Source organism: Mixophyes fleayi, unplaced genomic scaffold (assembly GCF_038048845.1).
Source record: "Mixophyes fleayi isolate aMixFle1 unplaced genomic scaffold, aMixFle1.hap1 Scaffold_1833, whole genome shotgun sequence".
NCBI classification, from domain to species: domain Eukaryota; kingdom Metazoa; phylum Chordata; class Amphibia; order Anura; family Limnodynastidae; genus Mixophyes; species Mixophyes fleayi.
Genome location: NW_027446120.1, coordinates 24,005 through 41,543, shown reverse-complemented (window position 1 = coordinate 41,543; position 17,539 = coordinate 24,005). Strand labels below are relative to the sequence as shown.

Here is a 17,539-nt window from a genome sequence, read left to right as displayed (position 1 = left end):
TCTTTGTTGTGTTTGGGTAGAAATACATAATGTGCCCCATCACAATTTGGACTTTGGGGTCTGATTCTATGTATGCTATGGTAGCAGGGTAGGTGTAATGTTATGTTTTGCAGTTTATAGTATTAACTTGCGAATCCATCTGAGCTAGGAGCTTTGCAGTTATGATAGAATTGATTTATGTTGAAAGTCATGTCTGCTTAAAAAATTCTTTGTGGGGCGTGGCCTGATCGCTATCTTAACTGGACGCTTTTGTGCAGAGCTCTCCCTTTTGGTTCCAAATTCACCACCTTCTGGGACATTGTGGAGACCTACCTGTGGCCTGACTTCTTTATGAAGCCTCCTAATATCGCAGCATTTCAGGCCGGCTCTACTGCCCTACACAGTGTCTCACCTTATTGTCACGTGGGAGCGACCCCCGCAACTTGGGTGATCTTTCTGTTCCCCCTGGCTGGCACTCCTTGCATCACCTACCGCTGTCTGACCCCTCCTCTGCCAGTTCTTACCCAAAGCTGTGCCTTAAATTGCCGGGTGGACCACGGGCGGCCACTTCCAGTTTCAGCAGATCACTTTCGGTTCGCTGCTGCTGGCCCAGGACCACGGGACTTTGCACAACAAGAGCCGATGCTCCCTCCCTACCACTTCCCTCATCAAGTTTAAAGTGAACTGGAGCACGGATATATGCAGAGCAGGTCCATTTATCCAGCCTTATAGAGCCCTCTAGGAGATTGAAGGTGGTCCAGGACCCTCTCCATATAAGAGGTGAGAACTCTGGACGCTTGTATTATTAAGGCTGTACAACAGTTATACAGCCATTTGGTCTACTTAACATCTGTTGAGGTCTTCCAAATAGAAGTGTGCAAGCTCTGCAATAGATAATGGAGATGCTATAAAGACCACCCCAGCCCACAGCATTTTCACCACCTATGCTCATAAGTGGCTTAAGACATATCTTGCTGAGATATCAAATACCTAACTGCCAATTGTGTTTCTCACCCATACCTTCGTGAATCCAAATTCAATATATCTTGCCTGACTGTGATGCAACAGGACCCATCATCGATTCGCTGTTCCAGGCCCTTCTTTAGTTCCTGATATTTCTCTGTGATTTCCCTCTACGCCATTCCTAACGTGTGGGCTAAGATGGCCACCAGGATATTCATGGCCTCCAAGAAGGTAGCGACAGACCAATTCTTCAATCCTCAGTCTACCCCAACTTCCGGAGCAGTCTCCAAGCAAAGAGCCTCAGAGGATCTGGGTGCATTTATACCAGTACCTGTCTCATCTCCATCCACTGCAACACCTCCACAATTAGACCCAGATGGCCCGATTACCGTCGGATCATTGCAGCTGAAGTTTGCTTCATGTAAAGCTGATTTGTCTGAAATGCGCTCCGCTATACGTGAAATTAACACGCAGGTGTCAGCACTAGGCGGGAGAACCTCTCATGTAGAGGACAAGATGGAGGAATTGGTGGCATCCCATAATGATCTTAGCTCTTCCCATGAGGAGCTCAAATTCAGGTACTGGCTATGGCAGACAAGATAGCAGATAGTAAAGATTGTTCCCGTCGAAACAACCATAAACTAAGAGTTATCCCGGTATCGGTCTCTAACTCCAACTTGTCGAGCTTTGCCAAAGATTTGTTTAAAAAAATGCTCCCTGAAGCCTCTACGCAAGATCTCCTCCTGGATCGTATACACAGACTCCCGAGGCCGAGATCTGGTGTAGAATCTGCTCCTAGATACGTGCTCATACGTGTACACTACTTCCATATTAAGGAACAGATGTTGCGTGCGGCTAGAGTATCAGCTGAGGAGATTCTCCAAGGCCTACAACTCTTCCCTGATTGCTCTGCAGCTACTGTAGCCAAAAGACGTTCCTTCCAGACTATCACTAAGGCCCTACGAGATAACCAGATCTAATATCGATGGGGCTTTCCAGTTAAGCTCATTATCCAGCGCAACAACTCTACTCACATAATCGCTTCAGTGGAAGATGGAATACAACTCTGACGTCCTGGGATGTCCAGATGCCGTCAACTGATTCAGTATCCTGAGCTAAAGTGCCGAGAGAATGGTCTCGTGTTGAGGGGGACAGAAGAATGGACTTCTGATTGCATCTTCAATACGCCATCTCTCATCCCGATGGGACCAATGCTCATGTCTTTAAGCACCTCATGTCCTATATAAATATATATATAAATATATATATATATATATATATATATATATATATATATATATCTCCTCCTCTGACATTGTTATCTCTTGGAGAACTTGAGCCTTTATATATCGAGTCATTGGAGCAGGAAAGTGTATCCCTGGAGTGAGGGGTGTCCCCCGTTGGTAAGCGAAACTGTATCTTCTGCCTTCATCAATAGGATTCCTGTTACTCTTGGGACTGATACTGTTATTAATCTATGCAAAAGTAATAATGTTGAATTCACGAATGTTGGTTATGCTGTTTAGTTACTGGTATGGGGGGGAACTCCTATGGTTAGGGCCATGTTCCCACAAGTACTGATTTTGCCGCCAAACTCCTCTCCCGGCAACTACTTTAACCCCAAGACTTGGGTTATTTCTGTTGGCTTTTCTAACCTATATACCCTCCCACCTCCCTTCTTTCCCCTCCCTCCCCCTAGGAAAGTACACTTATACTCAATATTTCTACAATTGTTTGTCTTATGGCTTATATTACCCAATATACACGTGAATGGTTAAATATTTGTCATTGAATGTACGGGGTTTGAACCCCCCCCCCCCCCCCCCACCAAACGCCGGTTGGCCCTCCTATTTCTACAAACAAAGGGCCGATGTCGTAGCTGTCCAAGAAACGTACTTTCTGGTCAAGGCCCCGTCTGTCTTCAGAGATAATAAATTCCCTCTTTGTTATACAGCCAATGCCTCTTTTTAAAAAATGGAGTGATTCTACTGTTCAGCGCCCAAGCCACTTTCCCCTGGCTCTTGGCGCCTGGCCCCTCACTTACTTACTCTTTAAGAAGCCAGTGTAGCATTTAAGGAGACTTTAACTACATACTTTGCAACTAATTCCCCGGGGAACACCTCTGTCTTTAACTTCTGGTGTACACTTAAAGCGGTTGTACGGGGTACAGCTATTCAGACGGGAGCGAGACTCAAGCACGTATCCCTATATTATCAAGCGGAGATGGAGCTCTCTTTTATTGAGTCCATTAACAAGGTGCACCCCTCAGGCGACACATTCAAAACAGATACCCTACCTATTAATGTGTCGGGCCCTCTCCTGACTTGTTTGAAGGCATCCTTCCCATATTCTTGGAGAACCTTGTCAATAGCATACCTAGGGGTATTGATTATCCCTCACATAGATACCCTGATTGAAGAAAATTATGTTCCGCTACTGTCACAATTGACTAATTTGGCGAGTTCTTGGCAGTGTCACGAGGTCTCCTGGCAGGGCAGAATTGCGGCATTTACAATGTCTGTTACCCAAAATGATGTACCTGTTTCGCCCACTTCCTTTCATGTAGATAAGCTATGCCACATCCTTACCTCCTATATGTGCAAGGGAAGACCCCAAAGTTATCCCATACAGTTATGACTCGTTCCAAAAGGATGGGTGGTTTAGCCCTACCTGACATAGTCAAATACCAGGAACCGGCCATTTTGGCACAGCTTCGTGATTGGTCTCTCCCAGCCTTCCATAAACCATGGGTGGACCTAGAGAGAGATTTAGTTCAGGCCTTCCCATTGGCGGATCTCCTGTGGATTCCTAAACCTTGGCACCCACCACTATCCGAACTTCCTAGGCTGCAAGTGTGGGATAAGACTTTGAAGTCCACAGGAACCATGACAGTTCCTACATCCAACCTCTCTAGTCTCTCCCCAGTGAAACTCATTCCAGATCTCAATATTAACATATGGTTTGCTAAAGGTGCTACCACTATTAAAACCTTATTCTTGGACCAGACTATTTTATCTCTTTCGCAACTACAAGATCAGTTCCAAATAGTAAATCAGGACTTTTACAAATATCTACAGGTCCGCCACTGGCTGACTTCCTTACGATCCCAACACCTCATCCTACAACAGCCCCCTCCACATTTGTATGCTAGACTAACGACAAGGGCTAACAAGGCTGCCATATCTTTTTGGTACACATTTCTCAACTCTGAAAGCAAATCGGCGCAGCTCTCCTCCCAACGAGCTTGGCCGAGAGACCGAGGCCTAGTACTAGATGAGAATCAATGGGATCTAGTCTTACAAAACGCGTATCGAATGTCAAAGTATCTGAATCACTCTGAGATGTATTACAAATTACTTCATAGACTTTACTTGATCCCAGATAAGCTTCACAAGATATGTGTATGTACACAAGGTATATTGTAAATTCCAGTGCATTGTATGTGTATTACCACCTCCTCCCTTACCTTTTCTCCTTTCCACCCGCTCTTCCCTTACCCTTTCTCCTTTCCACCCCCTCCTCCCTTACCCTTTCTCCTTTCCACCCCCTCCTCCCTTGCCCTTTCTCCTTTCCACCCCCTCCTCCCTTGCCCTTTCTCCTTTCCACCCCCTCTTCCCTTACCCTTTCTCCTTTCCACCTCCTCCCTTACCCTTTCTCCTTTCCACCTCCTCCCTTACCCTTTCTCCTTTCCACCCCCTCTTCCCTTACCCTTTCTCTTTTCCACCTCCTCCCTTACCCTTTCTCCTTTCCACCCCCTCTTCCCTTACCCTTTCTCCTTTCCACCCCCTCTTCCCTCATTTTAATGTTTGTTTTTCTTTTATACTTTGTAAACCGAAAACTTCAATAAAAACTATTATTGAAGGGATTCTCTTTGGAATAACGAGAGTTTAGGAAGTATGGCTACTGCAAGTAATGTGCCAAATCTGGAGGTATGGCTTAAAGGTGGTATAAATGGTTAGAAATTTGGATATTATGTCATCTGATTTAGTACACAAGGAGCCCAATTCTATATTTTAAATAGTTGCTGTAATATATTTTTTGCATTTAGTCTTATTCCCCAAAATCATTATCTATTTATATAGCGCCACTAATTCCGTTGCGCTGTGCAGATAACTCATTCACATCAGTCCCTTGCCCATTGGAGCTTACAATCTAAATCTCCTAGCTTACACACACAGGCCCAGAAAGACTAAGGGCAATTTAATAGCAGCCAATTAACCTATCAGTATGTTTTTGGAGTGTGGGAGGAAACCAGAGCACCCTGAGGAAGCCCACGTGTAACATTAGTGTTTGTGTGTAGTCTTGTTTGATCTGTGTTTATGGAAAGTAGAAAGGTTTCTAAGAGTTGCTTGGTTATATTTCTCTGGGGCATGTCACATAGACATTGACCAGTTTCGGCATTGCTTCCTGTAAAGATTGATAGCTTGCATGTTAATACCCACTTTGACAACTCCCAGAAGAGGACCATGTTGTTCCAGTACTCTGTGTTGTTGTCAACGTATTCCATCCATTTGGCATTTACGTATGGAGTCTTACGAGCTACTTGGATGAGTAGCGAAATGTAGGGCTTGCTGTGGGCTGGCTGGTACCTCCTGACCACTTACTATGGGTCAGGACTGCTGGGTAGTGGACAGAGCATTAACACAGAGACGCTGGGTTCAACACGGGACAGCCGGGGAATCGGTTATTATTATTATTATTATTATTCATTTTTAGTTATAGGGTGCTACAAAATGTCCGCAGGTGGCAAGGAGGCGACGGGGATTGGAGGACTGTGAAGAGATGAAGGATTGTTAAGCGAGGGAGAGGGCGGAACTGTAAGATGGGTTAGAGTGTAAGCTCTTATCTGCTGGTCACGGATACACAAAGCAATAGGCATCAGGCAGAGTCTTCAAGCAGTGATGTTTATTGCTGTAGGGTCCTTGGACTTTTACAGACTAGTTAGAGATGCTAGTGATCATCCAGAAGTACACGTGGTATACTACAGTTAAAATACAAAATACAGCTTTTTATATACTGTTCCTGACGCACATGTTGGCAGAGGGTAACCTAGCTGGCACCACAAAGTCTGAGATATTACATCCGATTAGCATCATGATGTAATATATTCTCTGGATTTAGATTTAACGTAATTTAAACTAACAAACTTCACATCAATCTCTGATTTTCTACATCACTTGCTACTTCATTATTCAAATAGGTTTCCTATCTCTCTAAGACACGGAATGAAAGGCCAACAACCATCTCCTGTGCTTTCAAGCCAGAAAGATGTGCTGGTCAGTCACATGAAAAGACGTAATTAGCCTGGGATTTCCTTTCTTCCCACATATGCCTACTGCATCAGAAATCATTACATTTCCAATACAAATATCTGTACATTTGCACCAGTAATTGAAATACATTTATACAATAAGTTATCTATAAGTGCTCCAGCCACACTTGGCCTTCCTAAGAGATCTGCCGACTGCAAAAGTGGTTCTGTAGTGCTAAGCGCTAATTGTCTCTGCAACACTGACTTCCTCTACTACAAATGTATCCTAATTACTATACCGCCGTCTCTCCATTCAAACAAACGTTAAATCCCTAATATTCACCCAGTCAACTAACCTGTTGCCTTTTTGCCACCATGATCTCACTTTTCTTCCCATCGTCCCCTTCTTACGTCACTGCTCATAACTTACCACCTACTTCAAAGGCAAAACCATCACCACCTGTCCAGAGGTCTCCTCTCACTAGATCCATCACCCCACACCCACCATCTCCTCCACTCATCCTCCCGTAGCTGTTTTATTTATTTGTATTTGTAGTATTCCTCTTCACCCTCAACTCCTTTCCCTCCCAGCTCCTCCACTGCCTCCCTCTGTTTACCTGCACCTCGTACCTCGCCCCTGCCACTTTCCCTTGTATCTTTCAACATGCACTCTTCTCTTTTCTCCAGGAAACACTCAACCCTACCTCACTCTCCAACTAACTCACAACTTCTCTCCTCCCTTTTGCTTCCGAAGTACTTGAGCTCCACCTGACCACTTTCTCTCCACTCAATCTGTTGTCGACTCTCTACAGTTGGGCTTCAGCCCCACTGCACTCTACCGAGACTGCCATCAATAACCGTGCTCTCGTCAGAGGATCACTTCAAGCCTAAGTACTTCTCTTCCCTGACCTCTCTGTCACTTTTGTTTCCTAGACATCCTACGTTCCTTCCGGTGTACCTCCTGCCATTCTGAACGCTTCTTTTGTGTGTCTACTACTCACACATTCTCCCCTTCTCTCTCTTTATCTCTCGGGGTCTTCAAGGATCTGTTCTCGGCCCTCCTCTCTTATATGCTCTTTATCTGGTCTTGAGACAACCCCGTGTTTGTCAAAAGTGATTGCTGTGAAAGGGGTTCTACAAGGTGCTGAATCTTGAGGTGTGTGAAGACCCTGGGGTATTAGAGCCTAACCCTAACCCTCACAAGGGGTACTGTGGCTAGTTTATGTAGAAATAACTTGTTGTAGAAATGTATTTCAATTAGCAGTTCAGTGCACTGCCCTCTACCCAGCAGCCCTGATCCATAGCGGTCAGGAGGTACCAGCCAGCCCACAGCAAAGAGGCGCTGCAGCAGCTATACCAGCTACCCAGAAGTAAGTGGTTCCAGGTGCCATTGAAGGAGCCTGGTGGTGGCAGCCTAATTCTACAACTATTGTGCAGTCGGCGACAGTCTGGGGGGAGGTGTCACCAGTAGGATTGGTCAGTAACAGTCAGTTTACTGACGGTGAGAAAGAGACCCAGATATTCTGTGCAGGAAGAACGTCCTTCATCCTCCGTCCCCTAACAGACCGGGTGGTGCAGTATGGTCATCCGGTCACAGGTACCCCGGGACTTCTGGGTCAAGTCACACAGACAGGAGACAGGGAAAGATACAACAATATCTTTATTACAGAGTTGTCTAAGACAAGTTCTCTAAATCTGCAGAAGAATAAACCATAAAAATATATAAACCAGACTAACCGGTCCCAATAAACACCAGTTTACTGCTAGACTTCCCAGAACTTACCCACCCTGTCCATGATTAATGCCCGATCCAGATGTGATGTGATGGGTAGGACCATGGGAGTCTTATGGAGTTACTGTTCTGCAGAGTCAGCACGTCCCAGGACAGGTTATAGTCCAGTAATCACGATACTCCCAGGAGTAATCCTTAGTACACTGTCAGCAGCCACAACTCCAACGTCAGTAACTTTCAGAAGCAGAAACACACACACACCCCCCAGAAGCCTCTCCTGCAGATTCACACGCTGGGAATCCCTCCCTGCAGGGTTATCTACAGGTGTGAGGAAAAGGTCTCCCCTGGTTGGTAGAGTTCAAAGAGGGGCCGTACAGGAGAGTGGTCATGGCCCAGAGCCAAAGGATATCCCCGCAGATCCCACCGCAGATCCCCCCGCAGATCCCCCCGCAGATCCCCCCGCAGATCCCACCGCAGATATCCCCGCAGATATGACCGATCCCATCGCAGATCTCGCCGCAGATATGACAGATCCCATCGCAGATCTCGCAGCAGATATCTCAGATCTCACCGCAGATATGACAGATCCCCCCGCAGATATCCCCCCGCAGATATCCCCCCGCAGATATCCCCCCGCAGATATCCCCCCGCAGATATCCCCCCGCAGATATCCCACCGCAGATATGACAGATCCCACCGCAGATATGACAGATCTCACTGCAGATATCGCAGATCTCACTGCAGATATGACAGATCCCGCCGCAGATCCCGCCGCAGATATCCCCGCAGATCCCGCCGCAGATCCCGCTGCAGATCCCATCGCAGATCTCACAGCAGATATCGCAGATCTCACCGCAAATATGACAGATCCCACCGCAGATCCCACCGCAGATATCCCGCCGCAGATATCCCGCCGCAGATATCCCCGCAGATATCCCGCCGCAGATATCCCCGCAGATCCCGCCGCAGATATCCCCGCAGATCCCGCCGCAGATATCCCCGCAGATCCCGCCGCATATCCCATCGCAGATCTCACAGCAGATATCGCAGATCTCACCGCAAATATGACAGATCCCGCCGCAGATATCCCGCTGCAGATATCCCCGCAGATCCCGCCGCAGATATCGCAGATCTCACTGCAAATATGACATATCCCGCCGCAGATATCCCGCCGCAGATATCCCGCCGCAGATATCCCGCCGCAGATATCCCGCCGCAGATATCCCGCCGCAGATATCCCGCCGCAGATATGACCGATCTCACCGCAGATATCCCCGCAGATATCGCAGATATCCCCGCAGATATCGCAGATATCCCCGCAGATATCGCAGATATCCCCGCAGATATCGCAGATCTCCCCGCAGATATCCCAGTTATAGTTTCATACCAGCGGCTGCAGGTATTGGTGGGAATCTGCTGCCGTTATACAGAAGCACTGGCTGCACACTGGCTGCTGATGGGTCTGTGAGCAGTCACCACTCATCAATGTCTAAGATCCTCCATATATTGTCTGTGTGTGTGAAGGGCCATAGAGGACGCTACAATATGACAAAAGAACAGTAACTGCCACAAACACACAAATAACATTCTAATTACATATCTGAATTCAGAATTTAAAACTGCTCTAGAATCACTATTCAGTTTTATTATGAAATAATCATGTTAACCAGTGTAACCTCTGAGTACCGGCCTGTATTTAGATTAGTAACCTCTGAGTACCGGCCTGTATTTAGATTAGTGACCTCTGAGTACCGGCCTCTATTTAGATTAGTGACCTCTGAGTACCGGCCTCTATTTAGATTAGTGACCTCTGAGTACCGGCCTCTATTTAGATTAGTGACCTCTGAGTACCGGCCTATATTTAGATTAGTGACCTCTGAGTACCGGCCTCTATTTAGATTAGTGACCTCTGAGTACCGGCCTCTATTTAGATTAGTGACCTCTGAGTACCGGCCTCTATTTAGATTAGTGACCTCTGAGTACCGGCCTATATTTAGATTAGTGACCTCTGAGTACCGGCCTCTATTTAGATTAGTGACCTCTGAGTACCGGCCTGTATTTAAATTAGTGACCTCTGAGTACCGGCCTGTATTTAGATTAGTGACCTCTGAGTACCGGCCTGTATTTAGATTAGTGACCTCTGAGTACCGGCCTCTATTTAGATTAGTGACCTCTGAGTACCGGCCTCTATTTAGATTAGTGACCTCTGAGTACCGGCCTCTATTTAGATTAGTGACCTCTGAGTACCGGCCTCTATTTAGATTAGTAACCTCTGAGTACCGGCCTATATTTAGATTAGTGACCTCTGAGTACCGGCCTGTATTTAGATTAGTGACCTCTGAGTACCGGCCTGTATTTAGATTAGTGACCTCTGAGTACCGGCCTATAGGTCCTCACTTGTACTTTGGGGCTGATGACAGTTGGTCACACAGCAGGAGTATGTTATGTATTTCCGCCCATATGCCAGCAGCATCATCATCAGTGAGTGCACCTGTAAAGATCACCTCCGTTGCTGTACTCAGCCGGAGTTAGACCGCTCCTTCCCGCCTCTGCAGGCGCACACGGACATACGCTAGACGCACGCGTGTCTCTATAGGCACATCGGGCGATTTCACTATGTAAACTGACGTACATCCCACTGTGTAAGGATTAGTGTGTACACATGTATGTGATAATGGGGTAATCTTCTCTCCAGTGGCCCCAGATACCATCAACAATCATGTGAAGACGTGTCGTGAGGAGCAGAAGAATTTGCATTTCTTTGCCCCAGAGTATGGAGGTAGGTTGTATGTTATGTGTGCCGTTCTCTGGTGTGCTATGTGCGGTCTCTGGTGTGCTATGTGTGTGTGCAGTGCTGTCTCTGGTGTGCTATGTGTGTGCCGTGCAGTCTCTGGTGTGCTATGTGCGGTCTCTGGTGTGCTATGTGTGTGTGTGCAGTGCTGTCTCTGGTGTGCTATGTGTGTGTGTGCAGTGCGCTCTGTGGTGTGCTATGTGTGCGCAGTGCTGTCTCTGGTGTGCTATGTGTGCGCAGTGCTGTCTCTGGTGTGCTATGTGTGCGCAGTGCGGTCTGTGGTGTGCTATGTGTGTGTGCAGTGCTGTCTGTGGTGTGTTATGTGTGTGCAGTGCGGTCTGTGGTGTGTTATGTGTGTGCAGTGCGGTCTGTGGTGTGCTATGTGTGCTGTGCGGTCTGTGGTGTGCTATGTGTGCAGTGCTGTCTGTGGTGTGCTATGTGCGCTGTGCGGTCTGTGGTGTGCTATGTGTGTGTGCAGTGCTGTCTGTGGTGTGTTATGTGTGTGCAGTGCGGTCTGTGGTGTGTTATGTGTGTGCAGTGCGGTCTGTGGTGTGCTATGTGTGTGCAGTGCTGTCTGTGGTGTGTTATGTGTGTGCAGTGCTGTCTGTGGTGTGTTATGTGTGTGCAGTGCTGTCTGTGGTGTGCTGTGCGGTCTGTGGTGTGTTATGTGTGTGCAGTGCTGTCTGTGGTGTGCTATGTGTGTGCAGTGCTGTCTGTGGTGTGCTATGTGTGTGTGCAGTGCGGTCTGTGGTGTGTTATGTGTGTGCAGTGCTGTCTGTGGTGTGCTATGTGTGTGTGCAGTGCGGTCTGTGGTGTGTTATGTGTGTGCAGTGCTGTCTGTGGTGTGCTATGTGTGTGCAGTGCTGTCTGTGGTGTGCTATGTGCGCTGTGCGGTCTGTGGTGTGCTATGTGTGTGTGCAGTGCTGTCTGTGGTGTGTTATGTGTGTGCAGTGCGGTCTGTGGTGTGTTATGTGTGTGCAGTGCGGTCTGTGGTGTGCTATGTGTGTGCAGTGCTGTCTGTGGTGTGTTATGTGTGTGCAGTGCTGTCTGTGGTGTGCTGTTCGGTCTGTGGTGTGTTATGTGTGTGCAGTGCTGTCTGTGGTGTGTTATGTGTGTGCAGTGCTGTCTGTGGTGTGTTATGTGTGTGCAGTGCTGTCTGTGGTGTGCTGTTCGGTCTGTGGTGTGCTATGTGTGTGCAGTGCTGTCTGTGGTGTGTTATGTGTGTGCAGTGCGGTCTGTGGTGTGCTATGTGTGTGCAGTGCTGTCTGTGGTGTGCTATGTGTGTGTGCAGTGCGGTCTGTGGTGTGTTATGTGTGTGCAGTGCGGTCTGTGGTGTGTTATGTGTGTGCAGTCTGTGGTGTGTTATGTGTGCTGTGCTGTCTGTGGTGTGCTATGTGTGTGCAGTGCGGTCTGTGGTGTGTTATGTGTGTGTGCAGTGCGGTCTGTGGTGTGTTATGTGTGTGCGCAGTGCGGTCTGTGGTGTGTTATGTGTGTGCGCAGTGCGGTCTGTGGTGTGTTGTGTGCAGTGCAGTCTGTGGTGTGTTATGTGTGCAGTGCGGTCTGTGGTGTGTTATGTGTGCTGTGCGGTCTGTGGTGTGCTATGTGTGTGCAGTGCGGTCTGTGGTGTGCTATGTGTGTGTGCAGTGCGGTCTGTGGTGTGCAGTGCGGTCTGTGGTGTGTTATGTGCGCTGTGCGGTCTGTGGTGTGCTATGTGTGTGCAGTGCTGTCTGTGGTGTGCTATGTGTGTGCTGTGCGGTCTGTGGTGTGTTATGTGTGTGCAGTGCTGTCTGTGGTGTGTTATGTGTGTGCAGTGCTGTCTGTGGTGTGTTATGTGTGTGCAGTGCGGTCTGTGGTGTGTTATGTGTGTGCAGTGCGGTCTGTGGTGTGCTATGTGTGTGCAGTGCTGTCTGTGGTGTGCTATGTGTGTGTGCAGTGCGGTCTGTGGTGTGTTATGTGTGTGCAGTGCGGTCTGTGGTGTGTTATGTGTGTGCAGTCTGTGGTGTGTTATGTGTGCTGTGCTGTCTGTGGTGTGCTATGTGTGTGCAGTGCGGTCTGTGGTGTGTTATGTGTGTGTGCAGTGCGGTCTGTGGTGTGTTATGTGTGTGTGCAGTGCGGTCTGTGGTGTGTTATGTGTGTGCGCAGTGCGGTCTGTGGTGTGTTATGTGTGTGCGCAGTGCGGTCTGTGGTGTGTTGTGTGCAGTGCAGTCTGTGGTGTGTTATGTGTGCAGTGCGGTCTGTGGTGTGTTATGTGTGCTGTGCGGTCTGTGGTGTGCTATGTGTGTGCAGTGCGGTCTGTGGTGTGCTATGTGTGTGTGCAGTGCGGTCTGTGGTGTGCAGTGCGGTCTGTGGTGTGTTATGTGCGCTGTGCGGTCTGTGGTGTGCTATGTGTGTGCAGTGCTGTCTGTGGTGTGCTATGTGTGTGCTGTGCGGTCTGTGGTGTGTTATGTGTGTGCAGTGCTGTCTGTGGTGTGTTATGTGTGTGCAGTGCTGTCTGTGGTGTGTTATGTGTGTGCAGTGCTGTCTGTGGTGTGCTGTTCGGTCTGTGGTGTGTTATGTGTGTGCAGTGCTGTCTGTGGTGTGCTATGTGTGTGCAGTGCGGTCTGTGGTGTGTTATGTGTGTGCAGTGCTGTCTGTGGTGTGTTATGTGTGTGCAGTGCTGTCTGTGGTGTGCTGTTCGGTCTGTGGTGTGTTATGTGTGTGCAGTGCTGTCTGTGGTGTGCTATGTGTGTGCTGTGCGGTCTGTGGTGTGCTATGTGTGTGCTGTGCGGTCTGTGGTGTGTTATGTGTGTGCAGTGCTGTCTGTGGTGTGTTATGTGTGTGCAGTGCTGTCTGTGGTGTGCTGTTCGGTCTGTGGTGTGTTATGTGTGTGCAGTGCTGTCTGTGGTGTGCTATGTGTGTGCAGTGCGGTCTGTGGTGTGCTATGTGTGTGCAGTGCTGTCTGTGGTGTGTTATGTGTGTGCAGTGCTGTCTGTGGTGTGCTGTTCGGTCTGTGGTGTGTTATGTGTGTGCAGTGCTGTCTGTGGTGTGCTATGTGTGTGCAGTGCTGTCTGTGGTGTGCTATGTGTGTGTGCAGTGCGGTCTGTGGTGTGCAGTGCGGTCTGTGGTGTGTTATGTGCGCTGTGCGGTCTGTGGTGTGCTATGTGTGTGTGCAGTGCTGTCTGTGGTGTGTTATGTGTGTGCAGTGCGGTCTGTGGTGTGTTATGTGTGTGCAGTGCGGTCTGTGGTGTGCTATGTGTGTGCAGTGCTGTCTGTGGTGTGTTATGTGTGTGCAGTGCTGTCTGTGGTGTGCTGTTCGGTCTGTGGTGTGTTATGTGTGTGCAGTGCTGTCTGTGGTGTGTTATGTGTGTGCTGTGCGGTCTGTGGTGTGTTATGTGTGTGTGCAGTGCTGTCTGTGGTGTGTTATGTGTGTGCAGTCTGTGGTGTGTTATGTGTGCTGTGCTGTCTGTGGTGTGCTATGTGTGTGCAGTGCGGTCTGTGGTGTGTTATGTGTGTGTGCAGTGCGGTCTGTGGTGTGTTATGTGTGTGTGCAGTGCGGTCTGTGGTGTGTTATGTGTGTGCGCAGTGCGGTCTGTGGTGTGTTATGTGTGTGCGCAGTGCGGTCTGTGGCGTGTTATGTGTGTGCGCAGTGCGGTCTGTGGTGTGTTATGTGTGTGCGCAGTGCGGTCTGTGGTGTGTTGTGTGCAGTGCGGTCTGTGGTGTGTTATGTGTGCAGTGCGGTCTGTGGTGTGTTATGTGTGCTGTGCGGTCTGTGGTGTGCTATGTGTGTGCAGTGCGGTCTGTGGTGTGCTATGTGTGTGTGCAGTGCGGTCTGTGGTGTGTTATGTGTGTGCAGTGCGGTCTGTGGTGTGTTGTGTGCAGTGCGGTCTATGGTGTGTTATGTGCGCTGTGCGGTCTGTGGTGTGTTATGTGCGCTGTGCGGTCTGTGGTGTGTTATGTGCGCTGTGCGGTCTGTGGTGTGTTATGTGCGCTGTGCGGTCTGTGGTGTGCTATGTGTGCAGTGCGGTCTGTGGTGTGTTATGTGCGCTGTGCGGTCTGTGGTGTGCTATGTGCGCTGTGCGGTCTGTGGTGTGCTATGTGCGCTGTGCGGTCTGTGGTGTGCTATGTGTGCAGTGCTGTCTGTGGTGTGTTATGTGCGCTGTGCGGTCTGTGGTGCGTTATGTGTGCAGTGCGGTCTGTGGTGCGCTATGTGTGCAGTGCGGTCTGTGGTGTGTTATGTGTGTGCACTGTGCGGTCTGTGGTGTGTTATGTGTGCAGTGCGGTCTGTGGTGTGCTATGTGTGTGCAGTGCTGTCTGTGGTGCGCTATGTGTGCAGTGCGGTCTGTGGTGTGTTATGTGTGTGCAGTGCGGTCTGTGGTGTGCTATGTGCGCTGTGCGGTCTGTGGTGTGTTATGTGCGCAGTGCGGTCTGTGGTGTGCTATGTGCGGTCTGTGGTGTGCTATGTGCGGTCTGTGGTGTGTTATGTGCAGTCTGTGGTGTGCTATGTGCGCTGTGCGGTCTGTGGTGTGCTATGTGTGTGCTGTGCGGTCTGTGGTGTGCTATGTGTGTGCAGTGCGGTCTGTGGTGTGCGCTGTGCGGTCTGTGGTGTGCTATGTGCGCAGTGCGGTCTGTGGTGTGCTATGTGTGTGCAGTGCGGTCTGTGGTGTGCGCTGTGCGGTCTGTGGTGTGCTATGTGCGCTGTGCGGTCTGTGGTGTGTTATGTGTGCAGTGCGGTCTGTGGTGTGTTATGTGTGCAGTGCGGTCTGTGGTGTGTTATGTGTGTGCAGTGCGGTCTGTGGTGTGTTATGTGTGTGCAGTGCGGTCTGTGGTGTGCTATGTGTGTGCAGTGCGGTCTGTGGTGTGTTATGTGTGTGCAGTGCGGTCTGTGGTGTGTTATGTGTGTGCAGTGCGGTCTGTGGTGTGTTATGTGTGTGCAGTGCGGTCTGTGGTGTGCTATGTGTGTGTGCAGTGCGGTCTGTGGTGTGTTATGTGCGCTGTGCGGTCTGTGGTGTGCTATGTGTGTGCAGTGCGGTCTGTGGTGTGTTATGTGTGTGCAGTGCGGTCTGTGGTGTGTTATGTGTGTGCAGTGCGGTCTGTGGTGTGTTATGTGTGTGCAGTGCGGTCTGTGGTGTGCTATGTGTGCAGTGCGGTCTGTGGTGTGTTATGTGTGTGCAGTGCGGTCTGTGGTGTGCTATGTGTGTGCAGTGCTGTCTGTGGTGTGCTATGTGTGTGTGCAGTGCGGTCTGTGGTGTGTTATGTGTGTGCAGTGCGGTCTGTGGTGTGTTATGTGTGTGCAGTGCGGTCTGTGGTGTGTTATGTGTGCAGTGCGGTCTGTGGTGTGCTATGTGTGTGCAGTGCTGTCTGTGGTGTGCTATGTGTGTGCAGTGCTGTCTGTGGTGTGCTATGTGTGTGTGCAGTGCGGTCTGTGGTGTGTTATGTGTGTGCAGTGCGGTCTGTGGTGTGTTATGTGTGTGCAGTGCGGTCTGTGGTGTGTTATGTGTGCAGTGCGGTCTGTGGTGTGTTATGTGTGTGCTGTGCGGTCTGTGGTGTGCTATGTGTGTGCAGTGCTGTCTGTGGTGTGCTATGTGTGTGCAGTGCTGTCTGTGGTGTGCTATGTGTGCGCTGTGCGGTCTGTGGTGTGTTATGTGTGCAGTGCGGTCTGTGGTGTGCTATGTGTGTGCAGTGCGGTCTGTGGTGTGCTATGTGTGTGCTGTGCGGTCTGTGGTGTGCTATGTGTGTGCTGTGCGGTCTGTGGTGTGTTATGTGTGTGCTGTGCGGTCTGTGGTGTGCTATGTGCGCTGTGCGGTCTGTGGTGTGCTATGTGTGTGCAGTGCGGTCTGTGGTGTGCGCTGTGCGGTCTGTGGTGTGCTATGTGTGTGCAGTGCGGTCTGTGGTGTGCTATGTGTGCTGTGCGGTCTGTGGTGTGCTATGTGTGTGCTGTGCGGTCTGTGGTGTGCTATGTGTGTGCAGTGCGGTCTGTGGTGTGTTATGTGTGCAGTGCGGTCTGTGGTGTGTTATGTGTGCTGTGCGGTCTGTGGTGTGCTATGTGTGTGCTGTGCGGTCTGTGGTGTGCTATGTGTGTGCAGTGCGGTCTGTGGTGTGCTATGTGTGCTGTGCGGTCTGTGGTGTGCTATGTGTGTGCTGTGCGGTCTGTGGTGTGCTATGTGTGTGCAGTGCTGTCTGTGGTGTGCTATGTGTGTGCTGTGCGGTCTGTGGTGTGTTATGTGCGCTGTGCGGTCTGTGGTGTGCTATGTGTGCTGTGCGGTCTGTGGTGTGCTATGTGTGTGCTGTGCGGTCTGTGGTGTGCTATGTGTGCTGTGCGGTCTGTGGTGTGCTATGTGTGTGCAGTGCTGTCTGTGGTGTGCTATGTGTGTGCAGTGCTGTCTGTGGTGTGCTATGTGTGTGCTGTGCGGTCTGTGGTGTGTTATGTGTGTGCTGTGCGGTCTGTGGTGTGCTATGTGTGTGCTGTGCGGTCTGTGGTGTGTTATGTGTGTGCTGTGCGGTCTGTGGTGTGTTATGTGTGTGCTGTGCGGTCTGTGGTGTGCTATGTGTGTGCTGTGCGGTCTGTGGTGTGTTATGTGTGTGCAGTGCGGTCTGTGGTGTGCTATGTGTGTGCTGTGCGGTCTGTGGTGTGTTATGTGTGTGCTGTGCGGTCTGTGGTGTGCTATGTGTGTGTGCTGTGCGGTCTGTGGTGTGTTATGTGTGCAGTGCGGTCTGTGGTGTGTTATGTGTGTGCTGTGCGGTCTGTGGTGTGTTATGTGTGCAGTGCGGTCTGTGGTGTGTTATGTGTGTGCTGTGCGGTCTGTGGTGTGTTATGTGTGTGCTGTGCGGTCTGTGGTGTGTTATG

The 17,539-nt window shown here is 49.7% G+C and overlaps 1 protein-coding gene across 1 annotated transcript in view; it reads left to right on the top strand.

Moving 5' to 3' along the window:
• LOC142118984 (nuclear receptor-binding protein-like) overlaps positions 1–17,539 on the top strand; it is a 61,317-nt gene that overhangs the window by 32,514 nt on the left and 11,264 nt on the right. The window contains exon 7 of the mRNA XM_075194156.1: positions 10,621–10,704. Coding sequence (XP_075050257.1) covers positions 10,621–10,704 — 84 coding nt within the window. The remainder of the gene's footprint in view (positions 1–10,620; positions 10,705–17,539) is intronic.